The sequence below is a fragment of the Globicephala melas genome, chromosome 19, assembly GCF_963455315.2.
Source record: "Globicephala melas chromosome 19, mGloMel1.2, whole genome shotgun sequence".
Lineage (NCBI taxonomy): Eukaryota > Metazoa > Chordata > Mammalia > Artiodactyla > Delphinidae > Globicephala > Globicephala melas.
Genome location: NC_083332.1, coordinates 10,366,454 through 10,388,692, shown reverse-complemented (window position 1 = coordinate 10,388,692; position 22,239 = coordinate 10,366,454). Strand labels below are relative to the sequence as shown.

Genomic DNA, 22,239 nt, shown 5'->3' with positions numbered 1-22,239 from the left:
TTTAAGTTGGGGGGAGAAGAAATCTCTCTAGTTTTATTTATTTATGGCTGTGTTGGGTCTTAGTTGCGGCACACGGGATCTTTGTTGAGGCATGTGGGATCTTTGGTTGCAGCATGTGGGCTCTTCGTTGTGGCACACAGGCTTCTCTCTAGTTGTGCTGCACGGGTTTTCTATTCTCTAGTTGTGGTGCACAGGCTCCAGGGCACATGGGCTCTGTAGTTATGGCGAGCGGGTTCCAGAGGGCATGGGCTCTGTAGTTTGCGGCATGTAGGCTCTCTGGTTGAGGCACACAAGCTCAGTAGTTGTGGTGCACAGGCTTAGTTGCCCTGCGGCACGTGGGATCTTAGTCTCCTGACTAGTTATTGAACCTGTGTCCCCTGCATGGAAGGCGGATTTTTTACCACTGGACCACCAGGGAAGTCCCTTCTGGCTTACATGGTTTTTGATGGGAAGTCTCCTCTCTTCCTCATCTCTGTTCTTTGTATGTAATGTGGCCTTTTTCTGTCAATATTTCCTGCATTGTTCATTTGCTGCTGTTTGGCAATAATGTGCCTAGTTTTTTGGTTTTTGCATTGTTTGTTTTAAAATTCTGCTTGTGTATTCTTGAGTTCTTGGATTCGGTGAAGTCTTTTATTATTTTAAAAATATTCGCAGCCACTATCTCTTGAAATATTTTTCTTCTCATTCTCTCTCTCCTTTCACCCTGGGTTTCCAATTATACGTAAGTTTGACCACAAAAAGTTTCCCCATAGTTCTTGGATACTCTATTCTGTTTTCTTTACACTTTTTGTTTCAGGTTGGATGATTTTGATTAGCCTTTATTCAAGTTCTTTGACACTTTTTTCAGCTGTGTTTAGCCTACTTACAAGTCCTACAAAATCATCCTTTGTGATAAATTTTCTTTTCTAGCATTTCCCATTTGATTCTGTATTAATTTCCACTGAAATTCCCTAATCTGTTCATGTATATTGTCTGCCCTTTTCATGAAAGCATTTAACACATCAACCAGTCACATAAAATTCTCTGGCATTTCCAAAATATAGTCATCTCTAAGTGTGGTTTTATTGATTGGTCTGCTGTCTCTTGGCAGAGGGTTATATATTTTTTAATCTTGTAAGGTTTTACTGAATGCAAGATACCATGTATCAAACAGTAGAGACTGAAATAAATAGTATTTTCGCCTGGAACTGGGCACACCTGTTCTGCTAGGATGTTAGGGTGGGGTGTTGAATCAGTCTGGTCAGGAATTAAGTTGAAATTGGATTCTGTTGTTGCAATAGTTATCTTCAGTACACTGCTTCAAAATTTTCTAATGTTACCTTGTGCTTAGGGTGGGGGCTGGAGTGCTGGAGGATTTTCCTCAATGTTCCTTCTCCATCTTCAGCTTTTAGCTATCCCTATGCACCTGTGCCACAGAAGGATTCTCTGTCCATGTTCTTGCCTTTTCCCCAATGTAGCCTGCTATTGCTTGTCACTAGGAGAAAGCTAGCATGTTTATGGGGACCAGGAATGTTCTGTATTGTCTTGGTTTAGTCTTAGTCTTGAGCGGGGATTGGAGAGATCAGACACCTTGTGAATTTGGGGGAGCTAGGACTACGTAACACTAAAAATGAGACAAACTCTCTTCTCTAGGCTGTGAACAATAAAGCAGGTGATATTTTCATTTGTGAGCAAACTGAAGACAAGAGTCCACATAAAAGGACAGAGGTAAGAGACTAAAGCAAAATAAAGTCTCCTTGACTGACCCAGATCCAAGTCTTACCTTACCTACATCTCTTCACTTATATGAACTGAGAAACATTTTTGGTTTAAGCAATTCTGAGCTATATTTTGTTACCTACAACTAAAAGCATCCTAACTGATAAAACCACCATGAGCTCTCATGATCTTCCTTTGGAAGTGATCGTAGTAAAGAAATGCATTAGAAGCCCTGAATTTCTGATGATACTGTGAAACTTGAACTAGCACCTTGGAAGCCAGGTTAAGCCAGTGCCTTGGTCACCCCATTCACCCAACGGGCTGAAATCTGACAGAAAAACTATGGTGTACCAATTTATACTACTACTGAATTGTACTAGGAGATTTAAGGCTGCATGTGCTTTGAGACCTAAAGAAATTTTATAGAAAGGTAAAGCTGCTAACACCTAATTTATCTGTATTCTCTAGAGACTTTTTGATGCCATCTAATGAAATAGAGTGATCACATTATGAGTTCTTAACTATAAGGGACAATATCTCAGTAGTTTATTGCTTTGGTAAAATGTTAACTGTGAATTTTTAAAAATAAAGTACAAGAAAGACTAAGCCAAAATTCTGCTTGCCACAGAAAACCACTGTATACAGGACAGTGAGTAATCTTTCACAGATAATCTATTAAGCATGTATTTGAACATATATGTATACAGCCCTAAGATAACTGGATATTATGAAGGTACAATCCGCATTTTTACTAAACAAGATGCATGAATCTTCTCTGTCATTTTAGATTGATTTCATACTTTCTGTAGCTCCATATTATAGGAACACAAAGATATTTATCTAAACTCTTATTAATTTCCAATTAAAAAAATTACCCTTATGTACACATCCTTTCTGTTAAAACTGCTTTACCTTAAAAAAATTACCCTTATGTACACATCCTTTCTGTTAAAACTGCTTTACCTTAAAAAAGTCATATTATTCTATGATTTCCAAATGGGTACGTACACTTTACATTTTGATACATACTGTATGACTCTTCTCTAACAAACTTGTATTTTTCACTCCCTCCAACAAAATGCATTGTTCTTGAAGACAGAGACTAGCAAGTAAAAGGAAATCTTATCCTAATAATCAATACATTTGAAAAAATGTTTAGAAAAATTCAATATTTTTCCTTTCTTTACTAAAAATAGAATTACCATATGATCCACCAATCCCACTTCTGGGCATATATCTAGACAAACCTATAATTCAAAAAGATACATGCACCCCCTATATTCATAGCAGCACTATTCACAAAGCCAAGACATGGAAACAACATAAATGTCCATCAACAGGTGAATGGATAAAGAAGATGTGGCACATATATACAATGGAGTACTACTCAGCCATAGAAAAGAAGAAAATAATGCCATTTGCTGCAACATGGATGTAAGTAGAGATTATCATACTAAGTGAAGTAAGTCAGAAAGCAAAGGACAAATAACATATGATATCACTTTTATGTGGAATCTAAAATATGACACAGAAGAACCTATCTATGAAATGGAAACAGAGTCACAGACATAGAGAACAGACTGGTAGTTGCCAGGGGGAAGGGGATTGAGGGAGGGATGGAGTGGGAGGTTAGGGTTAGCAGATATAAGCTTTTATATATAGAATGGATAAGGTCCTACTGTATAGCAGAGAACTATATTCAATATCCTATGATATATCATAATGGAAAAGAATAAAAAATAGAATGTATATGTATGTATAACTGAATCATTTTGCTGTACAGCAGGAATTAACATAACATTGTAAATCAACTATACTTCAATAAAAAAAATTGATATTTTTCTTTCTTTGTGTGAGTGGAAGAAGTATGGAGATGTGAAACTTGACAAAATTAAAGTCCTCCAAACTTGTCACAGATCCTGCCTAAGGAGGTCTGAATTGGACAAAGTCTATAACGCCTAGAAATCAGTCAGATCAAAAGGATTTTGATGGAAATATGGAGACTAAAAAACCAAGTATTGTAATTTTGACATTTATTAAGAAAGTATTTGTCATTAGTAACCATTTCTGTCACTTTCCAAATATTACAGTAAAACTCTGTCCTAACACACAGGGCAGGAGTAAAAATTCAATTATGTGAAATGCAGTGTTCCATTTTTGTAAAGTTAACCAGAAACATTGTTTTAACAGTTTGTACTGTCCTTTAAAGTGCACACAGGTGTACATCTCACAGCTAAACTTGAATGGATAGTATACTGTAGAGAAAGAGACCAAATGGTAAGAAATTCAGTTCATCCCTGCTTACACAAGGGACAAAGGGAGAGAACCATTCCTAAAAGGGTTACAACCAAATTCATGTAGTTTCAGATTGTGATATTGCTGATACATTTCAAATAATATTTACTTGAAGTGCTTACATTACTTGCAGTATTCCTCCTCCAAATACATTTTTAAATGACTTTTTGGAGAAAATAAGCTTAATAAAAATTCCAAACATGATACCTTTACACACTTTTAGTCATTTAGCAAAAAGTACTGAGCACCTAATATATTGAGTTATGCAGTGTCGTGGCTTTGGAGACTTCACAATGCATGAAGCCCCTTCTCTCATTAACTTTACATTCCAGTGGACGTGGATTTAGGCATGCTCATCACTGTGCTTCTGTTAAAATCCTGACTATACTCGTATCTTGTTTAAGCCCTAGTGCAACAACTGCTTAAAGTAACGTGCAATGACATGTTAACGTTCTCACAAAATCCCGTATGGAACCCCTCTCGTTAGATGTCTCTGCTGTGTGGTCTCCTGACTATTGTGAATGTTGATGTTGGGCAGAAACATTACCTTTTCATGAAAGAAATTCTTTTTCTACTTTAAGAACTGGAGTGAACGGAAAATTTCAGCTCTCGTTTGAGGGCTTCAGAACGCAATAGAATACCATTTTACAGAATTTCACTTTTGTATGGATTCTCTGAAGAAAGATAATCCTTACCATACTCTTCACTTTTATAGAATGTATCACCACTATGGACTCTTTGATGAATTAGAAGACCTGAGCTCCAACGGAAACCCTTACCACATGCATCGCATCTGTATGGTTTCTCTCCCGTGTGGACTCTCTGATGAGCCTGGAGGTTTGATCTCTGACTGAAGCCCTTACCACACACCTCACATTTGTATGGCTTTTCCCCAGTGTGGACTCTGTGATGGGCTTGAAGACTTGAAAACCCACTGAAACCCTTACCACACTGTTCACATTTATAGGGCCTCCCTTCTGTGTGGACCCTCTGATGCGCTTGAAGGCGTGAACTTTCACTGAAACCCTTTGTGCACACCTCACATTTGTACGGTTTCCCTCCTGTGTGGACCCTCTGATGTGCTTCAAGGCGTGAGCTCTGACTAAAGCCCTTCCCACACATCTCACATTTGTATGGCTTCACTCTGGTGTGGACTCTCTGATGACCTTGAAGATATGCTCTCTGACTGAAGCCCTTCCCACATACCTCACATATATATGGTCTCTCGCCAGTGTGGACACTCTGATGGCTTTGAAGGTACGATCTCTGACTGAAGCTCTTACCACACTCATCACATTGGTATGGCTTCTCTCCTGTGTGGACTCTCTGATGGGCCAGAAGAGTTGAGGCCTTACTGAAGCCCTTATCACATTCTCCGCACTTATAGGGTTTCTCTCCTGTGTGAACCCTCTGATGAATTTGAAGATTAAAGCTCCAACTGAATCCCTTCCCGCACTCCTCACACTTGAATGGCTTTTCTCCAGTGTGAACTCTCTGATGGCCTTGAAGGTGTGAACTCCGACTGAATCCCTTCCCACACTCCTCACACTTGTATGGTTTCTCTCCAGTGTGAACTCTCTGATGGCCTTGAAGGTATGAACTCCGACTGAATCCCTTCCCACACTCCTCACACTTGTATGGTTTCTCTCCAGTGTGAACTCTCTGATGGGCTTGAAGGTATGAACTCCGACTGAATTCCTTATCACACTCCTCACATTTAAAAGGTTTCTCTCCTGTGTGGACCCTCTGATGAACATTAAGAATTGATCTATGACTGAAGACTTTACCACATGCGTTGCATTTGTATGGCTTCTCTCCAGTGTGGACTCTCTGATGATCTTTAGGTTTTGCATTCCAATTGAAGCCGTTCCCACACTCCTTGTAAGGTTTCTCTCCAATGTGAATTTTCTGATGGCCTTGAAGATATGAATTGTGGCTGAAGCTGTTACCACACGTATAATGTTTATATGGTTGTTCCCTAGTGTGGACTATCTGAAGGTCTTGAAAATGTGAGGCCAGACTGAAGCCATTACCACACACCTCAGAATTATACGGAATCTCTTCCATGTGAACTCTGTGCTGAATGTTACAATCTGAGTTACAAATGAAACCCTTCTCACACTCCACATCTGTGTATAGTTTCTCTTCAGTTTGGATTTTCTGATGGGTTCGAAGGCAAGAATTCTGGTTAAAGGCATTCCCATTCTCCTCAAATTCATAGGGCTCCTGCTCAGTATGGACCCTAAAACTACTACTAAGGTCTAAGCTATGACTGAAGCCCTTCTCATAAATGTTGCATCTGTTGGACACCTCTCCTGTGTGAGTAAGTTCATATGTGTTATGAGAGGAACACTGATTGACATCCTCACCATATTCATATTTAAATGCCACCTCCTCTGCTTGTACTTTCTGATGGCATTGCAGATGTGAACTCTCAGAAACACAGTTATCTCCTCTACAAACACTTTGATGAGTATGAAGAACTGAACTGTAACTACAGTCCTTTCCACATGGACTGTAGGTACAGGGCTTGCCTTCTAAGTGTAACTGCTGAAGAACTTCAGAACTGGAGTCATTGTTGAAGGCTTTTTTGTACTCATTACCAGGGTAGGGCTTTTGCCCTGTCTGAATTAAGTCTTGATTAAGCAATGAAACCTTCATGACATCTTCTCCACAGTCATGGCAGCTATAGATTTTTTCTGTTCTGTGTACACCCAGATTATCATTGTGATGTGAGATCCAACTGATACTTTCAGACATACAGAAATCATTTTTCATGGAAATTTTCTGACATCTACACTGATAATTACGTGACTCTGTAAGATACATTTTCCTCCAGGAATGCTGGGCTCTCCAAGGGGGAAATTCTTGACTTTTTATGTCATGGGAACCATCTCCTATATGAGTCAATACGTAGTTCTCATCTTCAGAAATCTGAATCGGTATTCCTGCCCAAACTTGGCAGGGGGAATCGCCTTGTTTTTGCAGCTGAGAAATATTCTCTTGAAAAATTTTCATCGAATCTTGACACCCAGTTAACCTGCCTGCACCTTGTTGCCAGGTCTGCCAGGTGGAAAGCTCTTTGGGGGAAAGGCAGCTTAATCCCACTTCTTGAATACTTTCCATATTATGTTGACTCTTGGTTCCTATAAGAATAAAGAGATTTTAGACGTGTACACAGTGAATGCTTTTATTCAGAGATTTCAAGATTTTGCACTTAGATGATGATATGCAACTTCAATAAACTGGAGGAAAATTCACGTTACTACCTCTGATGATACTTAGAAAATGGCTCATCTTTGGCTGCACCAGGAATATAAGTAGGATCCACAGAATTCAGGCTATCTGCGTGCCTCAAAATCAGGGCTTTGCAACACAACCTGGACATCGAAGATGGTGGCCTTGTTCAAAATGCCTAGTTAAACCATACACATATTATCATGGGCTGCCTGGAGATTTCAAGAAAACAGAAGGGGATAGTCTCAAATCGGAAAGAGTATAGTTTCAAGTGGGTAAATGCTTTTTGCCCTGATAGTAATGGGCATGGTAACATTTTTGTTTGTTTTTAAGAAGACTGCATGTTAAATGCTGTGCAGATGAAGGTAAAAGTAGATCTTTATGCTTGAGGCATCAAACTGCCTATCTCTAATTCGCTCTTTATCTTCATGAGACTAATAAGCTCTTCTAAGTCACTGTAAGCCATTATCAGCTTTAACTCCTTTCAAAAGATATTTTGCAATTATCAAGGGCTATGGTGCAGGTCAGGATGTAAAACATGGGTGACAGAATTCAACTCCAAAGACATCAGAAAAAAATGGAGGCTGAGGGAAGCATAGGCAAGTTTTATGGCACCAGTAGGTGTCCTTTGTTATCAAACAAACAAAACTCAGCGAACACTGACTTTGGCTTGCACCATTTTGCTGGAAAATTACTTTAACGTTTAGGGAATTTGAGGCTCCAGAAGAGTTGAAGATGGGTATGTTTGGGTGGAAATGGCTTGTCCCTTAGTTATGAAAGCTCAGATTATCAGCAGGCAGCAGATCTTCATATCCTGGTGAGAAGTATACTCCCTGAGGACCGGTGGTCCAACGGGGTTGAAGTAATAACGTGCACTCTCCTAATACTTGGCAGTACGTTAATTCTCTTTCAGCATCCGGGGGGGGGGGTGGGAAGCAGTAAAAGAGGATTCTTTTCATAACATGAACATTATCCTCAAACATAATAATTCTTTGTGTTTTTCTGTCTCTCCGCACTGGGGTGGATTACCCACAAGGACAAGCACTTCGCTGTGTACACAGCATTACCCTCACTGCCTGTAACACTCCTAGCGAATAGTAGTTGCTCAATAAGCACATAATGAATAGATCACAGCTTGAGTCACTCTCACTCACAGAACTGAAAGTGCATATATGTGTTGAGTTATTTTTCACGGGAAAGGAATTGGTGATGGCAGTTTTACTGCAATGTTGAAAGGCTGTATGAGAGGTAGGGCTACACTCAGATATCACCTGTTGATGAGAAAAGCAAAGGTCACAAGAATCTTGTGGATTGTGTCTTTTTAATTTTGAAAATAAATGGTGTAGTTTTTCTTGTATAAAATCTTACCTGTAGCCCCACCCTATGCCCAATTTATAAAAAAATTAAAAATAAAAGGCCACACTGATGATTGCGTGGCAGCAGGATCTGGGGCAGTTCACCGACTGCAGGGTAACACTTTACGGCATGTCTATGAGTACTCATCTCAGTAGTACTTTAAAAAATAAAACGCCAACCAACTATACTCCAATAAAAAATTAATTTAAAAAGTGCCTAGTGATGTCTTTGGTCTCTCAAAAGCAAAGCTTTCAATTACTATATTAATATTTTATAGAATAATGAAATGAAGGGACACAGTATACGAGGCATGTCAAATAAAGTAAATAGCTTTACTTTCCTTTTGGCAAATGTGTCTTTCAAGGAATTGGTCTATTTCATCTAGGCTGTCAAATTTGTGGGCATAGAGTTTGTTCATAGTATTCCTTTTTTATTCTTTTAATGCCCACAGGTTCTGTAGTCATGTTCCCTCTTTCATTTCTGATATTAGTAATTTGCATTTCTGTGATATTAGTAATTTGTGTCTCTTTTTCTTAATTACCCTAGCTAAGAAGCTTATCCATTTTAGGCATCTTTTCAAAGAACCAGCTTTTGGTTTCATTGATTTTCTCTACTGATTTCTTATTTCCAATTCTTATTCTTGTCTTCTACTTACTTTTCTTCTGCTTACAATTTGCTTTTCTTTTTCTAGTTTCCTAAGGTGGAAGCTTAGATGATTGATTTTAGACCTTTCTTCTTTTCTAATACATATATTCAATGCTATAACTTTTCCTCTAAGCAGTGCTTTTGCTGCAGCCCACAAATTTTGGTAGGTTGTGTTTTCATTTTCATGTAGTTCAAAATACCTTAAAATTTCTCTTGAGATTTCTTCTTTGACCCATGTGTTATTTGGAAGTGTACTGTTTAATCTCCATTTGAGGTTTTCCAGTTATTTGATTTATTGACTTCTAGTTTAATTCCATTGCAGTCTGAGAGCAGGCACTGCATAATTTCTATTCTTTTAAATTTGTTAAGGTGTGTTTTTCGATTCAGAATATGGTCTATCTTGGTGAATGTTCCATGTGAGCTTGAGAAGAAGAGTTCTTTCTAATCAAGTACATTAACAATGGCTACAACATCCAACTCTATGCCACAAAGCTATCACTTTAGAAGACATTTTAACTCAGTCTACAGGGAAAAATATACTCCGTACCTTGTTTTATTGTGCTTTGCTTTATTGTGCTTCACAGGTAGAGTTTCTTACAAATTGAAGGCAACCCTATGTTGAGCAAGCCTACTGGCACTATTTTTCCAACAGAATTTGCTCATTTCATGTCTCTGTGTTACATTTTGGTAATTCTCACAATATTTCAAACTTTTTCATTATTATATTTGTCATGGTTATCTGTGATCTTTGATGTTACTACTATGACTCACTGAAGGCTCAGATGATGGTTAGCATTTTTTAGCAATAAAGTATTTTTTAGTTAAGGTATGTGAATTTTTTTTTTAGCATAATGCTATTGCACACTTAGTAAACTACAGTATAGTATAAACATGACTTTTATATGCACTAGGAAACCAAAAAATTTGTGACTTGCTTTATATGCAATATTTGCTTTATTGCAGTGCTCTGGAACTGAACCTGCAATATCTCCGAGATCTGCCTGTTTGAAAACAAGAACAGGGTTATGTGGGGTGGAGACAGAAGAAGTGAAATGCAGAAAACAAAGACTATTCTAGCATAAAATGGCCAGCCTATCACAGCCTGAGATCAGATGTCACCACTGTAAATGATCAAAAAAGTAATCTAAAAATTATAAGAAAAAAGTAATTAAACATATGTATAATTTAAAAAACAGATGGGTCATATTTTATTAACATGCTATTTTACCCATATGTACTTTATGTCTGCAGTTAGTTAATGCAAATGTAGTAAGTTTTCTATTAAAAAGGAAATTCTGGCAAGGAATTGTAATGCTAGATCAACATGATTGGCATGTGTAAGACATCATAAGGTATTTATGAAAGGTTGCATTAAAACTTAAGGTTTAGTTAAGGTTAACATATAGGTTAAGTTACGACTTCAAAAACTCTTAACCCAGTGATGTTTGATATTCTAATTAAGCCATAAAGGAATTAAAATTAACAAAGAAAATAGCTGAGAACAGCTACTTGAGAACTACTGACAGGAATGTATTCAGATCTAGCTGGAACCAGCAAACTACCAAGGAAAGAGAAGAAAAAGCAAGATAATTTGCAGGAAACACCTTATTACTTGAAAGAAGGAGATTACTAAAAGTAAGTATCTCCTGGTTAATGAAGTAGATGGTTTTGCTATAATTAGAGATGACACTGGAAATGAAAAACAGGAATAATCTGCTATGGGGAAAAAAAAAAAGCCCAGAAGCCCTTGGTTTATACAGCAATGATGCTTGCCTGGCTCTACAGACCAGAAACTTCCCTTTCCATCCCTGCTGGGAGTTTCAGGTCGCATCAGTGGCAGTCAGCAGCATTAAGGTATAGTGTTGGTAAAGGATCACCTTTCAGAGCCCCTGGGGATCATGAAGCCTCATGTCAGCAACAGGTGCAGGTGGCTCTAAAAGGCTGTTGACTCTGCACCTCTGATCAAATTAATCAGGCAATTCCATGAAACAGATTTTACTTATGTGGACTGACAAGCTGATTTTATGTAAACATGGACTACAAATCATCTTTTTCACTCCAAGTAAAATTATTTTTCTTATCACTTTCCAATAGAAGACAAAATTTAATCACTGGCAGAGAAGGCTGAAAACAGATTATGGAATATTACTGGATGTATTTGGAATGAATAGCCTATAAGAGCACAAGAACACTAATGGTGGGAAACCATTAGTGAGGCTTAAGATCAATTTAATAGACTGTGACATGCAATTTTAAAAAGGACAGAAAATATCACAGTTGCACTGCATGTCAGGGTATCAGTGCACAAATGCTTGTTTCAGACTTGCAGATATGTATACACACCTAGGTCTGTACTGGGTTACATTACATACTGAAGGCCATGGCCAAAAAAGTATGAAAACCACTGGTGTAAATAGTTGAGGAAGGTATAAAGTTTGTAATGAAACAATTGTAAGGCTCAAATGCAAAGTTCTAATACGGAAACTTGGAAAAATATCAATAGGTAGGTTTGTACCTCTTAGTTTCATGCCTTTTTTTTTTTTTTTTTCATGCCTACATGGACTGAAGTTTCAAAATACTGGGAATAAATTACCACTTGAGATATATTCTTTCTTTCCCTCAGGATGTATGAAACCTGAGAGTACAACTTTTTTCAGGTTATAATGGTCACCAGTTGAAAATTATACACTAGATCTTTAGGGGGATGAAGGCTTGAAAACTGTCTAAAATCTACATTAACATTTGTTTATTTAATGGCTAACGTGTACAAAATAAAGATGAAGAAATATATACTTATTTTTGAATAGGGGGTGAAAAGAAAGACAGGGGCTGGTCTTCCTAACTCTTGTTTTTCTCACTTTGAATCTTCCTTGCCTGGCCTGAAAAAAAAACTAGGAAATTTATGCAGATGATGACTTTGGGAGAGATGGATTGGTTGCGACTTGGAACATCTTGCAAGGAGATGGACAGTTAAGAAGCCATTATTGGGACTTCCCTGGTGGCTCAGTGGTTAGGGATCCGCCTGCCAATGCAGGGCACATGGTTCGAGCCCTGGTCCAGGAAGATCTCACATGTTGTGGAGCAACAAAGGCCGTGTGCCACAACTACTGAGCCTGCGCTCTAGAGCCTGTGAGCCACAACTACTGAGTCCACATGCCACTATTCCCATGTACCTAGAGCCCACTCACTGCAATGAAGAGTAGCCCGCACTCACCACAACTAAAGAAAGCCCATGCGCAGCAACGAAGACCCAATACAGCCAAAAAAAAAAGAAGCCATTATTTATTCACATCATTCTCTTTCCTAGTGGAAACTGAGATAGTTCTTCTGCTAACAGAGTGGTTGTAAGACTATCATTTTAAAAATATTTCTTTGCCCACGTCAATTAAATCAGCTCCTAGAGGCTGCAGGAAAGTCAATGGGGATGATTATGTCTCTCTTGGTTACAACTCCAAAGTTAAAGCTCAGTAAGGGGACTTCCCTGGTGGTCCAGTGGTAAAGAATCCACCTTCCAATGCAGGGGACGTGGGTTCGATCCCAGTCAGGGACCTAAGGTCCCACATGCCGTGGGGCAACTATGCCTGTGAGCCACAACTACTGAGCTCACATGAGAGAACCCGCCTCAATGAGAGAACCCGCGTGCAGTAAACTATGGAGCTGTGCTCTGGAGCCCACGCACCCTGGAGCCCGCACGCCACAACTACAGAGAAAACCCGCACACTACAACCAGAGGGAAGCCTGAGCACTGCAACGAAGAGACTGCGCCATAATGAAAATATCCCGCATGCTTCAACAAAGATCCCATGTGCCTCAACTAAGACCCGACGCAGCCAAAAAAAAAAGCTCAGTAGGATGGTTTTTCTATTTGAATCTCTGAGTCACCAGGTAATTTATTCCACAGAAATAAAATCACTAGTACCCAACGACATTTGGATTGGGGTTTTTATTGCTGTACTTTCTATATTAGTAGTAAAAAAACAAGGGAGACGGCAGAGAAATGAATGCCCATCAATTAAAAAATGGGTAAATAATGCATGTTATAGCCACATATTGGATTATGTAGTGATGATTATTTTTAAAAAGAGATAATCTCAGACTGGGAGGGATTTCTTGCTCAAGGTACCATGAAGGAGAAAAATTAGTATATTAAAAATAAGAATGTACATTTTCAAAATTTTGCATTAATATAAGGTATATACATGTTAGTATATGTAAAAAATTAAATGAAAAGATATTTTAAAATATGACATTACATTCCTACTGATGCTATCAGGCAGGGGGACTGGCACACTATGGCCCTAGCCCTGTTTTTGTGTAGCTTAAGAACAAGAATAGATTTTACATTTTTTTAAATAGTGTAAGAAAAAACAAAGAAGAATATGTGACAGAGACCACATATGGCCAGCAAAGCCTAAAATATTCACTATCTGGACCTTTAGAGAAAAACTTTGCTGACCCCTGCTCTAGAGAGTATATTGCCTGTTATGACTCTGAATGTTAACTGAGATGGAAACAAAAAATTATAGAAGTGAAGTAATTTGTTTTGAAATTTTCAATTGACTTTCCTTCTCACCCAGGAGCATCCTTGGCTACACAGGTGTGCCCATGGCTTCTGACACCAGGGTCTGAGGACTCAAAAACATTACTAAAATGTTTGGACTCGCATATATGTCCAACTTGGAAGTACCACTTCAAAAAGAAAATTACAGGCCAATATCTCTGATGAACATAATGTAAAAATCCTAAACAAAATATTAGCAAACTGAATTCAACAACACATTAAAAGGGTCATACACCAAAATCAAATGGGATTTATTGTAGGGATGCAAGGATGGTTTGACATCTGCAAATCAGTGTGATACACCACATTAACAAAATGAAGGACCAAAATCATTTTATCCTTCATCAAAAGCAAAAGAAACAAAAGCAAAAATAAACAAGTGGGGCTACAGTCAAACTAAGAAGCTTCTGCACAGCTAAGAAAACCAGCAATAAAACGAAAAGGCAAACTACTGAATGGGAGAAAAATATGTGCAAATCATATATTTGATAAGGGGTTATATCCAAAATATAGAAAGAACTCATACAATTCAATAGCAAAAACCAAACGATCTGATTAAAAAAATGGGCAGAAGACCAGAATAGACATTTTCCCAAAGAAGACATACAGATGGCCAACAGGTTCATAAAAAGATGCTCCACAACATTAATCATCAGGGAAATGCAAATCAAATCCACAATGAGATTATCACCTCCCACCTGTTAGGATGTCTGTTATCAAAAAGACAAGAGGTAACAAATGGTGGCAAGGATGTGGAGGAGAGGGAGCCCTTGTACACTACTGGTGGGAATGGAAGTTGGTGCAGCCACTATGGAAATCAGTATGGAGGGTCCTCAAAAAATTAAAAATAGAACTATCATATGATTCAGCAATTCTACTTCTGTGTATTTATGTGAAGAAAACGAAAACAGTAACTCGAAAAGATATATGGGGCTTCCCTGGTGGCACAGTGATTAAGAATCCGCCTGCCGGGCTTCCCTGGTGGCGCAGTGGCTGAGAGTCCGCCTGCCGATGCAGGGGACATGGGTTCGTGCCCCAGTCTGGGAGGATCCCACATGCCGCGGAGCGGCTGGGCCCGTGGGCCGTGGCCGCTGGGCCTGCGCGTCTGGAGCCTGTGCTCCGCAACGGGAGAGGCCACAACAGTGAGAGGCCCGTGTACCACAAAAAAAAAAAAAAAAAAAAAAAAGAATCCGCCTGCCAATGCACGGGACGTGGGTTCGAGCCCTGGTCCGGGAAGATTCCACATGCCATGGAGCAACTAAGCCCGTGCGCCACAACTACTGAGCCTGTGCTCTAGAGCCCACGAGCCACAACTACTGAGCTTGCGTGCCACAACTACTGAAGCTCACGCGCCTACAGCCTGTGCTCTGCAACAAAGAGAAGCCACCGCAATGAGAAGCCCATACACCACAACGAAGAGTAACCCCCGCTCACAGCAACTAGAGAAAGCCCGTGCACGGCAACAAAGACCCAAAGCAGCGCAAAATAAATAAATTCATACAAAAAAAGAAAAAATATATGCACCCCCATGTACACTGCAGCATTATTTACAATAGTCAAGATAAGGAAACAATCTAAGTGTCCACTGATGGATGAATGGATAAAGAAAATTCAGCCATAAATAAAAATGAAATCTTGCCATTTGCAACAATATGGGTAGACCTTGAGGTATTTGAAGACAAATGCCGCTCAATCTCTCTTATATGTGGAACTTAAAGTCACCACCCCCCACCCCACAACAAACACACAAAACCAACCAAGCTCACAGATACAGAGAACAGACTGTTGGTTGCAAGAGGCAGCGGTTGGGGAATGGGAAAAATAGGTGAACTTTTTTTTTAATTTAAGTAAATTGAATAAAATTGTTTTAAAAAACCGTAGCTAGGTCAAGAGACTGTTAAGGTGTTAGGGGATGCAACAGTGAGAAGAGAGGACAGAATGGGAAGATAAAGAGCTGGGCATCTGAATGAGGAAGTTAATGCAAGAGTGTCTCACTTGAAATTACTGCATGGGAAGGGTCAATTATAATGTTGGCATTGATCTTTTTTTTTTTTTTTTTTTTTTTTGCATTACGTGGGCCTCTCCTGTTGGGGAGCACAGGCTCCGGACGCACAGGCTCAGCGGCCATGGCTCACAGGCCTAGCCGCTCCGCGGCATGTGGGATCTTCCCGGACCGGGGCATGAACCCGTGTCCCCTGCATCGGCAGGTGGACTCTCAACCACTGCGCCACCAGGGAAGCCCGGCATTGATCATTTTTGATATTTCCTTTAGCTGACTGGCTATTCATCTTTTAGGAATAATGGCTACCTATCCATGAATACTCAAGGACACCTAAACAGAATTAGGACAGGCATTCATCAGTTGACAAACAATATTCTGGAGTATCCCTCCATCACACTGATTTATTCTATACCTATTAGCTGCCTCAAGGAGGACCGAAGACAGTGAAAGACCACACGTGCATTAACCGATTCACTCAGTCACGGCACAGAGCAAAGCAAGCCAAGTAACCTGAAGCAGAAGCAGAATTCTGACAGGTCTGATGGGCAGCAATGGGCCAGTGCAGCTGGGACAGGATGAATGAGCTAGAATATGGAAAGCTAGAGGGGGTGAGGGGACAGACACCTCAGGGCCTGACATTTTCTGACTCATGTTTCAGGAGGGGCTCTCTGGCTTCTGGGTCACTGCTGGATGGTTCTCACCTGAACACCCTTCTCTCTGGGTCTCCGTCTCCATCGTCAAAAGCTCTTCTCTCTCCAGCTGGAATATAAGCTCCGGTTTGAACGGCTGATTCCCTGCAAAAAGGCGAGGACAGCAAAAGTTTTAAATTTTGACCAAGTCCCACTTGTGTGGTTTTTTTCTTTTTTTCTTTTCTGAATCATGTTTTGGGGATCATATCTAAGACCTCTTTGCCTAACCCAAGGTCATGAAGATTTTCTCCTGTGTTTCTTTCTAAAATTTACATTTTACATTATGTCTCTTATTCATTTGAGTTAATTTTTTGGTAGATGTGAGGCATGCAAATATATGCATACAGAAGTCCAAATGCTTCAGCACCATCTGTTGAAAAGATGATACTTTCTCCACTGAATGGCCTTGGCACCTGTAGTACATCTAAAATAGTCTCAGAATTGCTTATTCCATATCAAAGCAAATCCACTAAAAAGTGTTCAGGATTGCAAATCATTCTCCCATCCCCCTCCCACTGTACCTAAAACTAAGGGTATAGAGTTATACACTGTGTTCCTTAGCTACTTCCATGAATTCTTTCTTTTCTCTGTTCATTGTGGTTAAGGTATTAATTTCAAATACAATTCATTTTTCTTTTAGATTATCATCCCTTTGCCTTCTTATTTGATTTACTCTTCAGAATGTGTTGAACCAACATATTTTCAGAAGTCCAAACTAGATAAAAAGGTGTATTCAGACAAGTGTAACTCTCTCAAACATCCCTTCCACACTATTACCTTCCACCCACTTGTAAGAAACTAACTTCATGATTTCCTGATTAATCCTTCCTGTGTTTCTTCTTATAAAGGTCGGCAGATATTCATATATTTACTTATTTTCCCTTCCTCCTTACACAAACTAGTATACTATTAATGCTCTTTTGCACTTTGTTATCTTTAGGGAAAATTCCTACAAGTGAACTGGGAAAAGATAACTCCATAGTTCTGTTAGATATTGTCAAATTCCTCTCCTTAGGGGTGGTATCGAGTTGCACTCCTACTTTCAATGCATGAAAGTGTTTTATTCCCCACAGCTTTGCCCCCAAAATACAGTGTTATGTTTTTGAATTTTTGCTAATCTCATGGATGAAAAACGGTGTTTCAGTATAATCTCTCTTATTTTGAATGAAACTGAATAGCTATTCATATGTATACATATTTATATCAATACGTGTGCATGTATATGTGTATGTATATGAATATACAGACACACCCCTACCTCCTAGCTCTAAACCCTGAGACCAGGAAACAAAGAAACCACAGTGGCAAGGACAGTCCCCAGCATCCAGACCTTGGTGTTAAATACCATTCCCCAATAAATGAAATATATGATTCCAGAGCTGGGGCAAAGTACAGGATGAGCCTGGGACAGCATGCTATGCTCCCAAATAAGACAGTGCTCAGAAAAAGGCTGGGGGCATATTACAAGGGCAAGGAGTCAGCTTAAAGGGGTCAAATTTGGAACAACTTTAGCAAGATAATTATTACAGTAATAAATTACAAATCATTTTTATAAGAGAATTCACAAGTCCCTACAAATAATAAATAAATGGTTAAGAGAGAGGGGCTCTTGCTTTCTGTAGAATGCCAAGTGCTCACTGCTACGTGTGAAGGAAGCACGAAGTCAGAAAATCATCGTTTGGTAACTATCGTGGTAACGACTGGATATGGCAAGAATCATCAATGGATGCTAAGTCTATAGGGAAATGTTTGTGTGGTCTTAAAAAGTGTTGCCTTGTGACTGCAAGAGGAAACAAAGCAGTAATCTTACAGTGGAGAAATTGCACATCTTGACAGGGTGATGAAAATTAGCATCACTAACGAGGGACAGATGGTGTGTCTCTAGATGTGATACCCTCAAAAGGACACACCACTACCAACTGCAGAGGTCCAGCCAGAATGGATCATCTGAATCTAATTATGAGGAAATACTAGGAATGCTCTATTAAAAATGGGGGAGGGAGTAGCAGTATTCCTTAAAAAGTCACAGTCTTAAAAGGCAAAGCAATGCTGTGAAAATGCTCCATATTAAAGGAGGCTAAAGAAACACTGAGAGCTAGACTAGACCCTAGGTTGGATCTTGCCCTGGAGAGAGAAAAATATGCTTTAAGTTATATAATTGGCTCCACTGATAAAATTAGGGTATAAATGATAGATTGGATAAAAGGACTATATCTGCACTGGGGATATGTAAGAGAATATTCCTATTTCTACCAAATATACTGTTCAGTGAAGTATTAACCTTGCCCAAAGAGAGGTCTGGCTTTTGCCCTCAGCTCTTGGGAGATGATCTCTAAGCACTGGCCATGTACTGCCTGATAAGAGTGTCTTTTTTTACCTGGAGGCCCTGGGCCGCACCAGAGAGTTTAACAATGTGATTTATGGTGGGGCCTTTAGGCCATGTGTATCAGCTTGATTTCTGGGAGTGAGGGGGCGGTTGGAAACCAAAGTCAGCCACGTAGGTGCCCAACCACATCTATGTGACCAAGCCGCAATCAAAGCTCTGGACACCAAGGTTTGTGTGAGCCTCCCTGGTGGGCAACACTCCGCATGTACGGTCACCCGTCACCGATGGGGAGACTGAGTGCTGTCCACGACTCCACTGGGAGAGGACAGCTGGGAGTTTGTGCTGGAAACTCCCCTGGACTCTGCCCCAGGCACCTCTTCTCTCAGCTGATTTTATCCTGTATCCTTTCCATGTAATAAAGTGTAGCTGTGAGTATAACAGCTTTTAGTGACTTCTGAGAGTTCTAGCAAACTACTGAGGCTCAGGGGATCCCCCGAGCTTGCAACTGGTGTCAGAGTAAGGGGAGCCTTGGGATTCCTGAACTCTGCATGTACACGGAAGTATTTAGGGATAATAGGGCCATGGTGTACGTAAATTACCCTCAAATCGTTCAGAAAAAAATTAGGTATATACATATGTTTTCATACATATACATAAATATTTATGGAGAGAGAAAGAACACGCACATAAATGATAAAATTTAAATGGGGTAAAATGTTACTATAGGTGAATCTAGGTGAAAGCTGTATGGGTGTTCTTGTTCTATACTTTTACTCTTGCAAATTTTCTGTAAGTCTGAAGTTATTTACAAATACATCGTTAAAGCAAAAAACAAAATACCTGTGAAAAATCACATTTATAAACAACTACAGTGGGAATTCCCTGGCGGTCCAGTGGTTAGGACTCGGTGCTTTCACTGATGAAGGCCTAGGTTCAATCCCTGGTCAGGGAACTAAGATCCCGCAAGCCGTGTGGTGTGGTCCCCCCCCACACCAAAAAAAACCAAAAACAAAAACAACTACAGTTACTGGAACCCTGAAAGACAAAGAAGCTGGAGCAACTCACTAAACTGATTTTATGACAAACCAGTGGGGCAGCACCACAAGCTGCCCATTTATAGTTCAAAGGACAGATTGTTTTCCTGGACAGAAACATCAGAAACATCTTGTCTCTGCTGCACAGGTATTATTAGGACTCCCAGGTACCCAAGCTCAAAGAATGATTTTAGGAGTCCCAGAGCTTCAAGCAACTACGCACACAAAGACACCCCAGGAGGCTGACACTGCGTCACAGAGGGCGCCCGTCCTCACCCACTGAGAGCAGGTTCCGGAAGTTCTCCAGCATCACGTCTCGGTACAGCTTCCTCTGGGCAGAGTCCAGCAGCCCCAGCTCCCCCTCGGTGAAGACCACGGCCACGTCCTTGAAGGACACTGGCTCCTACAATACCAAACACACACAGACTATGTTTATGGAAGAGGGGCAGCACTGAGAAAGTGTCAAGAATGGGAAGCTGTTCCGGATTCCCAGGGACCGAGTCAAATTTCAGTAGCTGCCTGCTGTTTGCTTTTCACACTGCCAATTCCATCCACCAGAAGGGCTGCAGGAAAAGAAATCCTTGCACTTTCAATTGCTGCCTTTTGTTAGTACTCCTATAGGTAAGTCCCTGGAACTCTGGTACATCGCGTGGGCTGCTAGAAAAACTTTAGTTCCACCAGCGTGTGATGGAGTCTGTTTTCCCTCTTTTATACGCTTACACCACTTATTTAATGTGCTGATCTTACAGGGCACGAGTCATCCTTACTGTTCGAGTATGTAGCTCCTCCTCTGTGCCCCATCTAGATGTGCAGCATTTATGGGCGCAGCCCTGGAGCCTGAATGCCTGTGTTCACCTCAGGATGCTCTGCTGTGGGACCTTGGACTTGATCCTCATCCTCTCTTCATTTGCAGGCTGATAACTGTACCTTAGGGTACTGGTAATAAAACGAGTGACTATAGGTAAAGCACTCAGGAACAGTGACTGGTACACAGTAAGTACCCAATAAATGATAACTATTATTGTGATGATGATGGAAGATGATGATGATGATGATGATGACGACGACGACGACGATTTCTGGCATCCCACTTCAGGGCTGCATAGTAATTCAAGAAATTGATGACTGAGAATATAGTGAACTGATCCAAATAATGCATGCTTAGTTTTAGATTACTTATTATAAACAATGTTGCAAAAAAAATCTTTCCATATAGACCTTAGTCCCTGGAACTCTGCTGGCTATCTCCTTAAAATAAATTACAAAAAGTAGAAATGGTAATGTTGAAGAATAACAAACTTTAAAGTTTTGAAACCATAATGGCAGATGTTTCCTCCAAAAAGATTTTTCTTAACTTATTCTGCTTCCAAGGAAGTATAAATCCCTAAACCTCTATACCCTGGCCAACAATGGACATGAATATTAAAAAGAAAAAATCTTTGATAATCTCAGAAGTCAATTTGGGAAGTAAAAACTAGTTATCTCAAAAAATTTTCACGGAACTTCCCTGGCGGTCCAGTGGTTAAGAATCCGTGCTTCCACTGCAAGGGGCACAGGTTCGATCCCTGGTCAGGGAACTAAGATCCCACCCGGTGCGGCAAAAAAAATTTTTTTCACAAAGTTGATTAGTAATGAAGATCATTCCCTTTTCATAGGTTTGCTGGTCATCTCTATTTCTTGTTTTGTAATAACATTCATTCATTTGGGAATAGTAAGGCCTTTTCTTCCATGTATGTTATAAAGATTTTTCTTTCTACCTTGCTATTTGTCTTTTAATTTTTTGCTATAGGGAAATTTAAAATTTCTATATGAAGACCTGCTCAACAGTGTATTTGTTCTGGCTGGAGCTCTGAACATCACAACTTCAAGTCTTGGTCTCTGAATGAGAACTCTGGTTTGTTTTTTGTTTGTCTGTGTGTTTGGGGTTTTTTTCTGCCCTTCTTTCCACCCAAATGGTACACCTGATACTCTTAATCCAGAAGCAAAGGCTTTGGAGTTGGCCAGATACTTGCCTACTGTAGGAACTTGAACAGGTCTTCAACTTACATGAACCTCTTATCTTCATGTTGACAGTGAAGATGATTCCAAGCCCCTCTTAGAGCAGTGAATAGCACGACAGATGGAAAGTGCCTGTGTGTCTTATAGTATAACTAAAATTTTAAAAGTAAGTACCTGTAATGCTCTAATAAATTAATTCATGAATGGTGTGACACACAGGCACACAGACACAGACACAGATAAAGAAAGCTTTCAGGTCCTGGAAAGAAAGAATCTAGCTCTTTTTGAACAAAAACAGCTAACACTATTTTTTTCTGAGTTCAGCCTCAGTATGACCCTGTTAGACAAAACCATCCTTTAAGTAGTCTTTTTACAAAGGTACCACTTAAGAAAAATAA

At 39.8% G+C, this 22,239-nt stretch overlaps 1 protein-coding gene across 4 annotated transcripts in view; it reads right to left on the bottom strand.

The window, feature by feature from the left end:
• Positions 1 to 3,688: 3,688 nt before the first annotated feature.
• LOC115862333 (zinc finger protein 112-like) overlaps positions 3,689 to 22,239 on the bottom strand; it is a 36,155-nt gene continuing 17,604 nt past the window's right edge. For all 4 annotated transcript variants that reach the window (XM_060289100.2, XM_060289102.2, XM_030873993.3 and 1 more), the window contains 3 exons: positions 20,120 to 20,246; positions 16,496 to 16,588; positions 3,689 to 7,139 (listed from right to left, as the gene is read on the bottom strand). In XM_060289100.2, coding sequence (XP_060145083.1) covers positions 4,639 to 7,139; positions 16,496 to 16,588; positions 20,120 to 20,246 — 2,721 coding nt within the window. In that variant the 3' untranslated portion in view covers positions 3,689 to 4,638. The remainder of the gene's footprint in view (positions 7,140 to 16,495; positions 16,589 to 20,119; positions 20,247 to 22,239) is intronic.